Raw genomic sequence first — 16,955 nt, 5'->3', positions numbered from 1 at the left:
TGTGATACAACACATTAATAAAAGAAAGAACAAGAACCATATGATACTATCAATAGATGCTGAAAAAGCATTTGACAAAGTACAGCATCCCTTCCTGACCAAAACTCTTCAAAGTGCAGGGATAGAGGGCACATACCTCAATATCATCAAAGCCATCTATGAAAAAACCCACCGCAAATATCATTCTCAATGGAGAAAAAAACTGAAAGCTTTTCCGCTAAGGTCAGGAACACCACAGGGATGTCCATTATCGCCACTGCTATTCAACATAGTACTAGAAGTCCTAGCCTCAGCAATCAGACAACAAAAGGAAATCAAAGGCATCCAAATTGGCAAAGAAGAAGTCAATCTATCACTCTTTGCAGATGATATGACACTCTATGTGGAAAACCCAAAAGGCTCCACTCCCAAACTGCTAGAACTTGTACAGGAATACAGTAAAGTGTCAGGATATAAAATCAATGCACAGAAATCAGTTGCATTTCTCTACACCAACAACAACAAGACAGAAGAAAGAGAAATTAAGGAGTCAATCCCATTTACAATTGCATCCAAAACTGTAAGATACCTAGGAATAAACCTAACCAAAGAGGCTAAGAATCTATACTCAGAAAACTATAAAGTACTCATGAAAGAAACTGAGGAAGACACAAAGAAATGGAAAAATGTTCCATGCTCCTGGAGTGGAAGAAAAAATATTGTGAAAATGTCTGTGCTACCTAAAGCAATCTACACATTTAATGCAATTCCTATCAAAATACCATCCTTTTTTTTTTTTTTTTCCAAAGAAATGGAACAAATAATCCTAAAATTTATATGGAACCAGAAATGACCTTGAATAGCCAAAGGAATATTGAAAAAGAAAGCCAAAGTTGGTGGCATCACAATTCCAGACTTCAAGCTCTATTACAAAGCTGTCATTATCAAGACAGTATGGTACTGACACAAAAACAGACACATACATCAATAAACAGAATAGAGAGCCCAGAAATAGACCCTCAACTCTATGGTCAACTAATCTTCGACAAAGCAGGAAAGAATGTTCAATGGAAAAAGGCAGCCTCTTCAGTAAATGGTGTTGGGAAAATTGGACAGCCACATACAGAAAAATGAAACTGGATCATTTCCTTAAGCCACACACGAAAATAGACTCAAAATGGATGAAGGACCTCAATGTGAGAAAGGAATCCATCAAAATCCTTGAGGAGAACATAGGCAGCAACCTCTGACTTCAGTCACAGCAATTTCTTCCTAGGGACATCGCCAAAGGCAAGGGAAACAAGGGCAAAAATGAACTATTGGGATTTCAAGATCAAAAGCTTTCGCACAGCAAAGGAAACAGTTAACAAAACCAAAAGACAACTGACAGAATGGGAGAAGATATTTGCAAACGACATATCAGATAAAGGGCTAGTGTCCAAAATCTATACAGAGCTTAGCAAACTCAACACCCAAAGAACAAATAATCCAATCAAGAAATGGGCAGAGGGGGGCGCCTGGGTGGCTTAGTGGATTAAGCCGCTGCCTTCGGCTCAGGTCACCATCTCAGTGTCCTGGGATCGAGCCCCGCATCGGGCTCTCTGCTCGGAAGGGAGTCCGCTTCCCCCTCTGTCTCTGCCTGCCTCTCTGCCTACTTGTGATCTCTCTCTCTGTCAAATAAAATAAATAAAATCTTTAAAAAAAAAAAAAAGAAAGAAAGAAAGAGAAAAAAAAAAGAAATGGGCAGAGGACATGAACAGACATTTCTGCAAAGAAGACATCCAGATGGCCAACAGACACATGAAAAAATGTTCCACATCACTCAGCATCAGAGAAATACAAATCAAAACCACAATGAGATACCACCTCACACATTCAGTCAGAATGGCTAAAATTAACAAGTCAGGAAATGACAGATGCTGGCAGGGATGTGGAGAAAGGGGAACCCTCCTACACTGTTGGTGGGAATGCAAGCTGGTACAACCTCTCTGGAAAACAGCATGGAGGTTCCTCAAAAAGTTGGAAATAGAGCTATCCTATGACCCAGCAATTGCAATACTGGGTATTTACCCTAAAAAGATACAAAAGTGATCCGAAGGGGCATGTGCACCCGAATGTTTATAGCAGCAATGTCCATAATAGTTAGACTATGGAAAGAACCTAGATGTCCATCAACAGATGAATGGATAAAGAAGATGTGGTGTATATATATATACAATGGAATACTACGCAGCCATCCAAAGAAATGAAATCTTGCCATTTGCGACGACATGGATGAACTAGAGGGTATCATGCTTATTAGCAAAATAAGTCAATCGGAGAACGACAACTATCATATGATCTCCCTGATATGAGGAAGTGGAGATGGAACGTGGGGGATTTGGGGGGTAGGGAAAGAATAAATGAAACAAGATGGGATCGGGAGGGAGACAAACCATAAGGGACTCTTAATCTCACAAAATAAACTGAGGGTTTCTGAGAGGAGGGGGGTTGGGAGAGGGTGGTAGGGTTATGGACATTGGGCAGGGTATGTGCTATGGTGAGTGTTGTGAAGTGTGTAAACCTGGCGATTCATAGACCTGTGCCCCTGGGGCTAATAATACATTATATGTTTATATAAAAATTTTTTAAAAATTAAAAATAAATAAAAAATATAAAATACAAAAATAAAGACAAAATAGGGGCGCCTGGGTAGCACTCTTCATCTCTTTCGCACTTCCCCCAAAATAAGAAATCTTTATAAAAAATAAATGTATAAAATAAAGACAAACAGAGACATTTTCAAACAAGCAAAAGCTGTGAGAATTGATCGCCAACAAATGTGCACAATGAGTAATGTTAAAGAAATTTCTTCAGAAGGAAGGAAAATACCAAATAGAAATGTGAATCTATGAAAAGTAATAAAGAGTACTGAAAATAATAAACATGTAAGTGAATAGAAAACATTTGTCACATTTAATAATTTTTATAAAGGCACGTCTGGGCGGCTCAGTCAATTAAGCTCTGCTTTAGGCTCAGGTCATTATCCCAAGGTCCTGGGGTAAGTCCAGCACTGGGCTCCTTGCTCAGTGGGGAGCCCGCTTCTCTCTCTACCTGCCACCACCCGTTTGTGTGCGTGCTCTTTCTGATAAATAAATATTTTAAAATATAAAAGTAAAAAATAAAAAAATTTTCTAAAGATAACTATTTAGGGGCGCCTGGGTGACTCAGTGGGTTAAGGCCTCTGCTTTCGGCTCAGGTCATGATCCCAGGGTCCTGGGATTGAGCCCTGCATCAGGCTCTCTGCTCAGCAGGGAGCCTGCTTTCCTTCCTCTCTCTCTGCCTGCCTCTCTGCCTACTTGTGATCTCTGTCTGTCAAATAAATAAATAAAAAAAAATTTAAAGATAACTATTTCAAGCAGTATGTTATGGGCTTTATAAGAAATGGAGAAATAAAAGTACATACAACAGCAGCATAAAGTAAAATGGAGAAATGAGAGTAAAGAGTTTAAGACTCTGATATTGTATGTGAAATGTTACATTATTTGAAGGTAGACTGTGATACTTTAAAGATGCATATTGTAACTTGTAGAACCACTGACATTTTAAAACAACATTAAATAAAATAAAGACCTGTACTTAGTAAGCTAATAGTAAAGAGCAATGAAATTGATATCAACAATAGCCAAATTATGGAAAGAGCCCCAAATGTCCATCAACTGATAAATGGATAGAGAAAATTTGGCACACAGAAAACTTCCAAACACATTCTACTAGGTGAGCATTACCATGATCCCCAAACCAGACAAAGACCTACCAAAAAGGAGAATTACAGATGAATAACCCTGATGAACATGGATGTAAAACTTCTCCCCAAGATACTAGCTAATAGCATTCAATAGTACATCAAAGGATGATTCACCATGACCAAGTGGAATTGATTCCTGGGATGCAAGGGTAGTTCAACAACTGCAAATCAATGTGATACAGTACATTAATAAAAGGACGGACAAGAACGTACGATCCTCACAACAGATGCAAAGAAGTATTTCACAAATACAGCATCCTTCCTTGATTAAAACTCTCTGCAGCATAGGGATAGAGGGAACATTTCTCAATATCATAAAAGCCATATATGAAAAACTAGCTATGGACCAAGACAGAACTGGCAACTTTAAGTTTTCCTTCTCCATTCCCATCCTAGCCAGCCTGGAGAGTTCAGAATTAGTTAAAAATATGGAAGAAGACAAAATAAAACCTAGGTATGGAAAGAGAAGCAAACCACATCTTATCATTCCATTTACAACAGACTGAAGCTTAAGGAGAGGAACAACCCTTAAAAGAAACAAGCAAGTATGGGGCTTTCACTATTAGCTAGGAATACTAGCTTATTTCATTACAGCTAGGATGAATGTTTTAATTTCTAGTCTGTTTTGCTATTTGAAATTAACAGAACTGTATATATTACCTAAAAACGTCATATCTATTTTCTACAAAATTCTCATCCAGGGCAAAGAAAGAACTTGCCCCTAATAAAAAGAACAATGAGGTATAAAAGTAAATGGAACTTTGTTATTATATACTTCAAGTCCATCTTGGCACAGGTCAATAATACATACCAATTATTCCTAAAATTTACATGCTTAACTAGCCAAGAAACTGCTACAAAAATTACAAGTTGCTTATTTTCTCTGTGAAGGGAAGAGCATTCTATTCTGTTTCATCTTAACAAAACACAGCTGACCCATTAACAACATGAGTTTAAACTGTGCAGGTCCACTCATTCTCAGATTTTTTTCAGTAAATACAGTATAGCACTATAAATGTATTTTCTCTTCCTTATGATTTTCTTAATAACATTTTCTTTTATCTAGTCTACTTAATTGTAAGAATACAGTGTACAACACACATAATAATATGTTTAGTCATCTATACTATCGGTAAGGATTCCAGTCAACAGTAGAGTAGTAATAAGTTTTGAAGGATTGAAAAGTTACAGGTGGATTTTTAACTTTGCGGGGGAGCCCTTAAGCCCTTGTGTTGTTCAAGGGTCAACTGCATAAGTCCACACTGAACCTTTTCAAGCTTATTTGTAATCTAATCTTTTTTCAATACACAAAGTCCTTTCTTTAGTACATAATGTACTCATGAACATACATATGGAAAGCAAATGGAAAAAAGTTGAACACAGGGCTTACATAATGGCAGTATGTGAAAGTCAGTTCCTAAGAGCCAAAAAAAATTATCTAATCCTAAATTACATCACATGTTTTAGTCATAATCTTTGACAATAATTTCCTAACATCTCCTTTAATTTTTTTTCATTCATAATTCAATGTGTAGTTGACTGGTGAAGTCCAATAAATGTCTGGTTGAGGTTAATAATTTCTAATGTACTTGCAATTGTCTTAAATTATTGATAAGCTTAGTACCTATTATTGTTTTTTAAATTTTTTTTTTAAATTTCTTATCAGCACAACAGTATTCATTGTTTTTGCACCACACCCAGTACTCCATGCAATACGTACCCTCCCCAATACCAACCACCTGGTTCCCCTAACCTCCCAGTGCCCACCCCTTTAAAACCCCCAGGTTATTTTTCAGAGTCCATAGTCTCTCATGGTTCACCTCCCCTTCCAATTTCCCTCAACTCCCTTCTCCTCTCTATCTCCCCATGTCCTCCATGTTATTTGTTATGCTCCACAAATAAGTGAAACCATGATAATTGACTCTCACTGCTTGACTTATTTCACTCAGCATAATCTCTTCCAGTCCCGTCCATGTTATTACAAACGTTGGGTATTCATCCTTTCTGATGGAGGCATATACTCCATGGTGTATATGGACCACATCTTCCTTATCCATTCATCCATTGAAGGGCATCTTGATTCTTTCCACAGTTTGGCGACCGTGGCCATTGCTGCTATAAACATTGGGGTACAGATGGCCCTGTATCTTTGGGGTAAATACCCAGGAGTGCAATGGCAGGGTCATAGGGAAGCTCTATTTTTAATTTCTTAAGGAATCTCCACACTGTTCTCCAAAGTGCTGCACCAACTTGCATTGCCACCAAGTGTAAGAGGGTTCCCCTTTCACCACATCCTCTCCAACACATGTTGTTTCCTGTCTTGCTAATTTTGGCTATTCTAACTGGTGTAAGGTGATATCTCAATGTGGTTTTAATTTGAATCTCCCTGATGGCTAGTGATGATGAATATTTTTTCATGTGTCTGATAGCCATTTGTATGTCTTCATTGGAGAAGTGTCTGTTCATATCTTCTGCCCATTTTTTGATATGATTGTCTGTTCTGTGTGTGTTGAGTTTGAGGAGTTCTTTATAGATCCTGGATATCAACCTTTTGTCTCTGCTGCCATTTGCAAGTATCTTCTCCCATTCCGTGGGTTGTCCCATTGTTTTGTTGACTGTTTCCTTTGCTGTGCAGAAGCTTTTGATCTTGATGAAGTCCCAAAAGTTCATTTTCGCTTTTGTTTCCTTAGCCTTTGGAGGCATATCTTGAAAGAAGTTGCTGTGGCTGATATCGAAAAGGTTACTGCCTATGTTCTCCTCTAGAATTCTAATGGATTCCTGTCTCATGTTGAGGTCTTTTATCCATTTCGAGTTTGATACCTGGGTATAAACCTAACCAAAGAGGTAAAGTTCTGTACTCATGAAAGAACATGAGAACACTCATGAAAGAAATTGAAGAAGACACAAAAAGATGGAAGACCATTCCAGGCTCTTGGATCGGAAGAATAAACATTGTTAAAATGTCTATACTGCCTAGAGTAATCTATACCTTTAATACCATTCTGATCAAAACTCCACTGGCATTTTTCAAAGAGCTGGAACAAATAATCCTAAAATTTGTATGGAATCAGAAGAGACCCAGAATTTCTGAGGAAATGTTGAAAAAGAAAAACAAAACTGGGAGCATCACGTTACCTGATTTCAAGCTTTACTACAAAACCATGATCACCAAGACAGCATGGTACTGGCATTAAAACAGACACATAGATCAGTGGAACAGAGTAGAGAGCCCAGATATGGACCCTCAATAATCTTCGACAAAACAGGTAAAAATATACAGTGGGAAAAAAACAGTCTCTTCAATAAATGGTGCTGGGAAAACTAGACAGCTATATGTAGAAGAATGAAACTCGACCATTCTCTTACACCGTACACAAAGATAAACTCAAAATGGATAAAAGACCGATTATTGTTTTAATGGCATCAGCACTTTGATTTTTCCATTTACTCTACTTTTGGAAATACTATTGTAGGAAGAAGGAAGAAATACTATTGTATTCAATAACTGTACAAATTTTTTTTTTTTTAAATTTTCTTTATTTGACAGAGAGAGAGACCACAAGTAGGCAGAGCAGCAGGCAGAGAGAGAGGGGGAAGCAGGCTCTCTGCCGAGTAGAGAGCAGGATGCAGGGCTCAATCCCAGGGCCCTGAGATCATGACCTGAGCCAAAGGCAGAGGTTTAACCCACTGAGCCACCAATGTGCCGCCATACAAATGCCTTTTTTTTTTTTGCCCCTTAACCTTTTATTTTACTGCCAGTATACTTAACATACAGTGTTATATTGGTTTTGGGTGTACAACGCAGTGATTCAAAAATTCTTTACATTAAGCAGTGCTCATGATGATAAATGTACTTACTCTTTAATCCCCATCACCTATTTCATGCACCCACCCCCACTTTCCCTCCAATAACCATCAGTTTGTTCTCTGCCTTTTTTTTTTTAAGATTTTATTTATCCATCTGACAGAAAGAGAGAGAGTGGGACAGAGGTTCCCCACCGAGCAGAGAGCCCAACACAGGGCTCCATCCCAGGACCCCAAGACCACAACCCAAGCCGAAGGCAGAGGCCCAACCTACTGAGCCACCCAGGCACCCCTGCCCCTGTACAAATGCTTTTTATCTTTTTTTTTTTAAGATCTTATTTATTTATTTGACAGACAAAGATCACAAGTAGGCAGAGAGGCAGGCAGAGAGAGGAGGAAACTGGTTCCCTGCTGAACAGAGAGCCCCATGTGGGGCTCGATCTCAGGACCTATGTAGAAATGCTTTTTAACAAAGATGTCTAAGCCCTGAAACTAGGGCGCTGCCATGAGCTAGGTTCTGTGTTCACCTGTTAATGGGTATGGTTTACAAACCTAAACTAATCAACAGAGATGATGGAGCAAAAAGTACAGACTTTATAAAACTTTCTAAAACATAAAAGTTATGAACAGTCAGCAATATGGGGAATGAGGAAACTAATTTGCATGATTTGACTTAACCAATTTATAGCCATACATGTGTTGATATATATGTGTGTGAATGGTATTATTAAATTTATAAAGCTTTTTTTGTTTAGTATTTTAAATAATAATGAAATTTATGACTATCAATGTTCATCTTCAACTAGATTCTAAGAAATGCTGATCTTTTTTTTTAGAATTTATCATTTATCTCACTGTTAAACTATCAACCTTTCTCTTCAAAACAAAATAAGTCAGTATAACTTTCAGTATTTTACTTAACATTCTTCTGTTCTTCACTATTTCAAAAAATTTCTTCATGATGAAAATTATTATAAATGGTGTATAATTACGAGTGGCATATATTTTTTATCATCATGATAAAAATGACAAGGTCACATTAATAAAATCTGGAGAAATTTTGTGAAGGCAGACCAAACACAAGCAGAAATTTTATTTTGTTCCTGCTCGGCTTAGTATTTTAGTAGTTACCCTTTAAAACTGGTATGTACTTTAAATGTTCCATATTAAACTACACTCTAAGTTTTCTTTGACAATTTTTAATAAATTTGGAAATTCTTCCCAAGAGTATTGCCTTTACAAACAGAAAAGGCAAAACACTTCCATATTTTCCATTTAATTACAGCATTATTCACTTAAACAATATTTCATTTTCTTAGGATATATGACCTTTCCCCCTCCTTGCCTTAGCATTTTTCTCCCTAACTGCCGAGACTTTCTTTTGGGGGATGAGTCTTTCCTCTTGATTTATTTAAAAGATAACAGTTTTAAATCTTATTCAAAAGATTATTTCTTTGTAAATTTCTGCATGGCTGTCGAACAGTACATTCCTCTAAAGAAAAGCAGAGAAATATGAAAGTTTTCCAAATAAAAGTGGGTGTTGAGAGGCCCGAGTGGCTCAGTGGGTTAATCATCCGACTTTAGCTCAGATCATGAACCCAGAGTCCTGGGATCGAGTTCTATGTCAGGCTCCCTGCTCAGTGGGTTGTTACTTCTCCCTCTCCCTCTGCTCCTCCCCACCCCCTGCTCATGCTCTCACTCTCTCTTGATCTCTCTCTAATAAATAAAATCTTTTAAAAAAAAATAGTAGATGTTGAATGCATGAGCCCTACATGACACTTCAGTTGCTAGTGTGTCTATTGCTAAATTTAGAGGTATTCTAACATTCAAAGCTATTACACAAGGTAGCACAGTAAACAAATACCAAAGTAAAAAATTATGTATTTTAATTAGATATAATTTAGATATAATCAGAATATTTTAATTATATTTAATTATATTTTAATTATATTAAATATAATTATTATATTCTTAATATTTAATTAGATATAATCAGAATCAAGTGTCCATAGGGCTAAAAATGAGCTCAGAGGGTCAAATGATATAATCATCTGCATCAGGTAAATAACCAGTTTCAAAATTTTTCTAATAGGAAACTTACTACATTATCTTTGATCAGTTCTGATTTTTTAAAGTTTTTCCTATAAAGTCATGATTGGTCTCTGTGTAACTCCCATCTTTTGGACAGTCTTCCCTTATGAGGTCACACAAAAGAAGTCTAATCCTCCACAAAGTATAAAGGCCTCCAATTATGTAAAGAAAACTACCATGTCTCCCAAAGTCTTCAGCAGACTATATGTTCTCAATTTTTTTATTACATGGTTTGTTTTCAATTCCCTAATTACTCTATCCACTTTGTTCTGAGCACACTCTAGCTTTATCAGTCACAGAGAGAAAGCCAAAATGGAACATGATACACAGGAGGTCTTCCAAGGCTTTATGCTTCCATTACTGCATCCTAAGATCATATTAGTTCTTCCAGCAGCCACATCACACTGTTAACTAAGATTAAACTTACTGTCAACCAAAATTACTAAAGATCTTTTGCCTTCTTGTTTTGCTCTCCTTTGAGGATTTTTTTTGATGGGTTTTTTTAAGGATTTTTAATTTTTTTTTTTTGAAAAGGGGAGCAGAAAGGCAGATTAAGTGTAGAATTATAGTTTACTATTATTTCATCTATTTGAAATATAATAGTTTATTATCCACTAATACAGGGACAAGTGTCCAATGTCATTTTGATTTTAAAAAACAATTTAAGAAATATAAAACTAATAAAAAGAACTTCCCCTTTCTGAATGATTTAGTCCTAAAGCTATTAGAAAGGATCTAGAAAGACAGGCACATACACAAAAATGGGCTACTGGAGCCTGTTCAAAGTAAGGAGTGCATTCACACAGGGGAGGGAAGCAAGTGTAGGACAATGTCGGAGCCCATATGGAAGTGAGCAGAACTTCTGAAGAGGAAAGCAACGAGGTTTGGGGTGTCAGAGCATGAGTGGGGTGATGAAGACATCCATACCACAAGGTGGCCCAATGTAGATATAAGAGCCTTTGTGGAGTGAGAAGACATCTACATTGTAAGGTAGCCTATAATGGAGTGTCAAGCCCAAAGGGAGATAAAAGAGGGCATTCATACCATGCAGTGAGGTTCTGGAGCCAAGAAGGGTTAGAAAAGTGGCCTAACATGCAACACCAAACCCCAAATGAGCTGAAGAGAACACCCCCACCATCCCAAAGGGAGTGACTGATGTAAGATGCCAGGGCCCAGACCAGGAAAAAAAGTTATCTGCAAATAGGAAAGTACAGACAGAGTGAAAAGACAACAGCACAGGACAGGTTGAGAGCCTAGGTGGGGTGAAGGGGCATCTTTGTTGGAGAGGCGGCAATGAGAGAAATGGAAGACTGCATACAGGTGGATTAATGAGAGAAGTAAGGAAAGATAAGAGAGAAGGAACCAGGTTCTCATTCATGAAGAAAGGGCTTAAGAATAGAAAGAGAAAAAACTAGAATAAACCCTGTTCACTCTAGATTAGAACTGGAAGTGTCGATATGAATCTATGATTTCCGTATGTGTGAAGACAGAGAAATAAATACAAATGTAAATATGTTTATGTATGCATGTATGTGTTATGTACATATACCCCCTCACTGAGAAAGCTTAGAAATAGCAACATCCCAGAGCAATGGGCACACCCAATACAAGATCTGGTGCACTGGGTGTGCTTAATATACCAGACCTGGTTTTGGGGGGGTGCATATGGGGAAGAGGTGCAGAATGAGAGGGAGAGAAAATCAAGCAGACTCCCTGCTGAGCAGAGAGCACAATGTGGGGCTTGATCTCACAACCCTAAGACTACAACCTCAGCCAAAATCAAGAGTCAGAAGCTTCACCGACCAAGCCACCCAGACACCCCACAAGATCTGGTTTCTAACTACTATTGTCTACTACAATACACCTGATCTTGGGGAAATGGAGCACAGAATCTTCTGCCAGAACAAAAGAAAGTGCTTGAATAATCAAGACACTGTCAAAAGGTAATAGTCAACTGTAGGGGACTCCCACTATCTAAATCTGAGGAAATTTGAGTGCTGACACAAATGATGGCAGTAATAGATTTATGGGGCACCTGGGTGGCTCAGTTGTTAAGCATCTGCCTTTGGCTCAGGTCATGATCCCAAGGTCCTGGGACTGCGCCCCACATTGGGCTCCCTGCTCAGCAGGAAGCCTGCATCTCCCTCTCCTACCCCTCCTGCTTGTGTTCCCTCTCACACTGTGTATCTCTCTGTCAAATAAAAAAAATAAAATCTTCAAAAAAAAATAGATTTAGAGCAGATGAATAAAACAGTAAATTCTGTGTCCATACTGATAGTAATAATTTTGATTAACACGAAAGAAACTTTTCAGTGGAGAAGTTTGGTAGATACTATCTTAATCATATAATGGAAGTAAACATCATCGGTAATGGGACAAAATGCAAATCATGTACCCCAAGTAGTAAGATGCAATAACGAGCACAGAACATCACTTCTGTGCTATTTTCCTAAAGACGCATAACCTGAAGTTACTTGTAAAGATCAAAGAAAATGAAATTAAGGGACATTCTTTAAAATAACTGGACTGTAATCTTCGAAAGTGCCGAGTCAAAGAGTGAAGAAATATTCCAGATTAAAGGAGAGTAAAGAGAAGGGACAACAAAATTCAACCTGTAATTCAACTTTACTGGCACCATTGGTAGAATAAGAATAGGGTTGTAGAATTAAATGTGTCAATGTTAATTTCCTAAGGATGTATTGTGGTTATGGAGGATAATGTCTTTCTTTGGAATGACATATAAAAGGCATTCTGGAGAACTGAGAAAAATATTGGAACTTACTCTGAAATAATTCAGGGGAAAAAAATTGTGCTACTTGCAACTTTTCTTTAAGGATGAGATTGTTCCAAAATTCTTAATCAATTTCCCTTTTCCTAAAACACTTCTTTAAAATAGTGTACCTTGGGCGCCTGGGTGGCTCAATGGGTTAAAGCCTCTGCCTTCGGCTCAGGTCATGATCTCAGGGTCCTGGGATCGAGCCCCGCATTGGGCTCTCTGCTCAGTGGGGAGCCTGCTTCCCCCTCTCTCTCTCTGTCTGTCTCTCTGCCTACTTGTGATCTCTGTCTGTCAAATAAATAAATAAAATCTTTTAAAAAAATAAAATAAAATTTTTAAAAATTAAAAAAAAATAAAATAGTGTTCCTCAAAGCCTGAGGCTTCCCTAGCCAGGGCAAGGGCTGAGTTAAGAAGGGAGGGCCTTGAGTTCCTGACTATTTTGATAAGCTTGGTTGAGAAGGAGCTGAATACTAACTATAAACTGTTTTTGAAGTCAAGACTGCTAGATCACATCCAGGCTCTATAACTGCACGGGGTGTGACCTGAATAAGTTAGCTAATTTTTCTAAGTTTTGGTTTTTTCATTGTAAAATGAAAACAAATTATAGTACCCACATCTTAGTCTTGATGACCATTTTAAAATGATACACATTAACAACTATTAAATATTAAACTTTTAATGAGATGATATAATACCTGGAACTTTTAATGCTTAATAATTTAACAGATTTTTTAAAATTATTATTTCTTCAATACACTCTCCTGTGTAAAATTGTATTTGCTAAAAAAAAAAAATCTGCTATTCTAATAATACAATTAAATTAGGACACCAATTATACCAGTTTTAAGTGATGGATAGCCTTTGTTGTCATGGAAAAGAAATTTACCCTAGGCTATATAGTATAATGGCTAAAAGCATAGGCTCTGGGGTCAGAGTACTTGTGTTCAGTTGCAATTCTGCCACTCATTTGCTGTGTAACTTTGGCCAAGTTGATTTTTTTTTTAATTAAAAATTATTTATTTATTTATTTGACAGACAGAGATCACATGTAGGCAGAGAGGCAGGCAGAGAGAGAGGAGGAAGCAGGCTTTCCGTGGAGCAGAGAGCGCAATGCAGGGATCGATCCCAGGGAGCCGAACACAGAGGCTTTAACCCACTGAGCCACCCCTTGGGCACCGCTTGGGCAAGTTACTTAATTTATCTAAGCCTGCTTCTGAGACTATAAAATAAGAATAAAAATAGCTGTAAAGGGTGGGGGGCACCTGGTTGGCTCAGTGGGTTAAGCATCTGCCTTCCGCTTCAGGTCATGATCTCAGGGTCCTGGGATCAAGCCCCACATCAGGTTCTCTGCTCAGCAGGGAACCTGCCTCCCCCCACCCCCGCCTGCCTCTCTGCCTTCTTGTGATCTGTCAAATAAATAAGTAAATTCTTAAAAAAAAAAAATAGCTGTAAAGGTTAAATGAAATGAATGGGTAACACATTTTAGTAAAGCATTTGGTATTTCAGGTCTCTAAAAAATATTAGGTGCTGTTTTTATTTCTGGTGTATACATATTTAATACATAAGGACAGGAGTTGGCTTACTATAACCCATCGGGTGAACTCTGCCCACCACCTACTTTTTTTAAGATAAAGTTTAATGAGAATAGCTAAATTCAGCCAGTATGCATTGCCTATGCTGCTCTCATACAATAATGGCCTGAGTAGTTGCAACAGAGACCCGATAGCCCAGAAGGCGTAAAATGCTTATTATCTGGCTTTTGCATAAGAACTTTGCTGATCTGGGGCACCTGGATGGCTCAGTCAGTTAAACATCTGCCTTCAGCTCAGATCATGATCCCAGGGTCCCTGAATCAAGCACCACAACGGACTCCCTGATCAGCTGGGAGTCTGTCTCTCCCTCTCCCGCTGTGTGATCGCTCATACCCTCTCTCTCTCTCAAATAAATAACTCAATCTTAAAAAGAAAGAAAGAAAAAGAAATTTGCTGATCTGTACCCTCAGTGAGAAAAACAAACTAAAGGGGCACCTGGCTGGCTTAATTATGCAACTTAGCATGTGACTCTTGATCTCGGGGTTGTGGTTCAAGCCCTACATTGGGTGTAGAGATTACTTTAAAATCTTTTTAAAAAGAATATAAAAAGGAAAAAAAAGAATAAACTTTTAAAAAGAATAGAAAAATTAAAAATACAATGCTATAAAATGTCAAAATAGATTATATAAATGGGGGCGCCTGGGTGGCTCAGTGGGTTAAGCCGCTGCCTTCGGCTCAGGTCATGATCTCAGAGTCCTGGGATCGAGTCCTGCATCGGGCTATCTGCTCAGCGGAGAGCCTGCTTCCCTCTCTCTCTCTGCCTGCCTCTCCATCTACTTGTGATTTCTCTCTGTCAAATAAATAAATAAAATCTTTAAAAAAAAAAAAAAAAAATTATATAAATGGGCAAAATAATCAAGTTAGCTGGTTTCCATTTATATCAATAAATTCAAAGCAATTGAAAAACACGGTCATTTTCCTTTCCCTGAGAAAGTAAGCATTTCAAAACTCAAAATATCCTTAGAGGTCCTAGGTCAAAACATTTTATTTTTCCCAAATGGAAATACAAATTTGAGAATTATGTGAATAGACTATACCTAATGAACTTACTATTATCACTTCAGATGTAGTTAATGAGATGCATTAAGGCATTCATTGCTTTGGGTCATAAGCAAAGCATATTTTTCCAAAATAAATCATATTGAAAAGTATATTTAAGAAATCTCTATGTAGGGACGCCTGGGTGGCTCAGTTGGTTAAGCAGCTGCCTTCGGCTCAGGTCATGATCCCATTGTCCTGGGATGGAGTCCCACATCGGGCTCCTTGCTCAGCAGGGAGCCTGCTTCTCCCTCTGCCTCTGCCTACCTCTTTGTCTGCCTGTGCTCGCACTCTCTCTCTCCCTCTGTCTCTGGCAAATAAATAAATAAAATCTTTAAAAAAAAAAAAAGAAAAGAAATCTCTATGTAAAAGGACCGTGTAAAGTACTTTAAAAAAATTCACAAAAGACAAGACTGAGTAAACTTAAAACACAATTTAGAGGCATAGAAAAATAATCTCAAGGCTTATAAATAAATCAGAGCTAAGTGCATTTCACTACTATTTCTATGCCTTTCAATTTTATGTAAATAAAATAGATTGCTTTGTCCATTTAACCTACACAAATTGAAAAATCCAAAAATGTTTTACCTGAATTGGATGTTTACTAAATGAGGCTGGGAGCCATCTGATTGCCAATAAGTCTCAAGATTGTCATCTCGTAACTGATCCACTCCAAATCCTAAAACACAAGTGACAGTAAGTTCTCATGAATAAGAAAGAGCAATATATTTCAAATATAAAATTATCATTCATATTATCCAGAAAATATGATAAACAAGATGGTCAATACTGTAAAATATGAATAAACTAGAATTCTTCCATCCTCTTCACAAGACCTCAACTCTCAGAGTATCACTTGCACACAGATTTCATTTCATTTATATTAGGGCACTAACATAATGTCCTGCAAAACCAAATTTTATTAAGTATAACTTTCTTGTGACAACATAAAGGCAACTTAGAAATATTTCCAAAAGTCATATACATTTTGAAACCAAGTGTTTCTGATTAATCAAAAATTAAAAATTAAATATGCCCAGAATCTCATATCATCTAGCCAATCTACAGAACTGAAATAAAAATATCCTGTATTATTTTTCTTGATTCAAATCATAATAATACATATTAATTATAGAAATAATTTAATGGTAAGGTGTGGATTTCTCAAAAATATTTAAGAGAAATAAATTTGATTTACATTTTAATTTTTTCACAAAGATATTCATCATGGATCAAATTCAAAAGGTAGAAAAAAGAACATTGTGGAAAGTCTCTATCCCCACCCCCACAGTCTAGTTTACCTCATCGAATATGATCAATGTTATCAGTTTTTCACATATTCTTTCGCAGATACTGTACAACTATACAAGCAAATACATATATATTCTTTTTTCCCCTCTACAAAACTAATGGTAACACATAGTTCTACACTTTGAATTTCTTTTTCACTTAACATATCTGGAGATTTTTCCATATCAGTAATAATAATGATTAATCATAATAATTGCAAATAATATATAACATTATGAGCCAGACACAGTCTAAGTATTTTACATGATTATATCATGTTAAAATTTATTTAACTCATTATAAAAACTCAGTTAACCTAAAGAGTCCCCACATTTTTAAAGGTTATAGAGTACCTTGCTGTCTGGAAATACCATAATTATTTAATGAAACCTCTATAAGACAAGGACATTTAGGCTGTTTCCAATGTTTTCCTGTTACAAACAACACTGCAGTAAACATCTATGTCTACAAATCCGTAATATTTAAAAGGATATTAGTATTTTTGAAGGATAGATTTCTAGGAATAGAACCCTGAATCATTTATATTTTTAATTTGATAAATATTGTCAAATTCTCCTCCAAAATGCATCTTCATTAA

The 16,955-nt window shown here is 37.0% G+C and overlaps 1 protein-coding gene across 2 annotated transcripts in view; it reads right to left on the bottom strand.

Annotated features, from left to right (window-relative positions):
- The window catches only part of ANAPC10 (anaphase promoting complex subunit 10), a 107,235-nt gene that overhangs the window by 59,336 nt on the left and 30,944 nt on the right, over positions 1 to 16,955 (bottom strand). For both annotated transcript variants that reach the window (XM_004757993.3, XM_004757994.3), the window contains exon 3: positions 15,656 to 15,746. In XM_004757993.3, the coding sequence (XP_004758050.1) occupies positions 15,656 to 15,746 (91 nt within the window). The remainder of the gene's footprint in view (positions 1 to 15,655; positions 15,747 to 16,955) is intronic.

This window comes from Mustela putorius, unplaced genomic scaffold (genome assembly GCF_011764305.1).
Source record: "Mustela putorius furo isolate JIRA1106 unplaced genomic scaffold, ASM1176430v1.1 tig00000242_pilon_pilon_pilon, whole genome shotgun sequence".
NCBI classification, from domain to species: domain Eukaryota; kingdom Metazoa; phylum Chordata; class Mammalia; order Carnivora; family Mustelidae; genus Mustela; species Mustela putorius.
The sequence above is the reverse complement of the archived record's forward strand: the minus strand, read 5'-3'. Positions and strand labels throughout refer to the sequence as shown.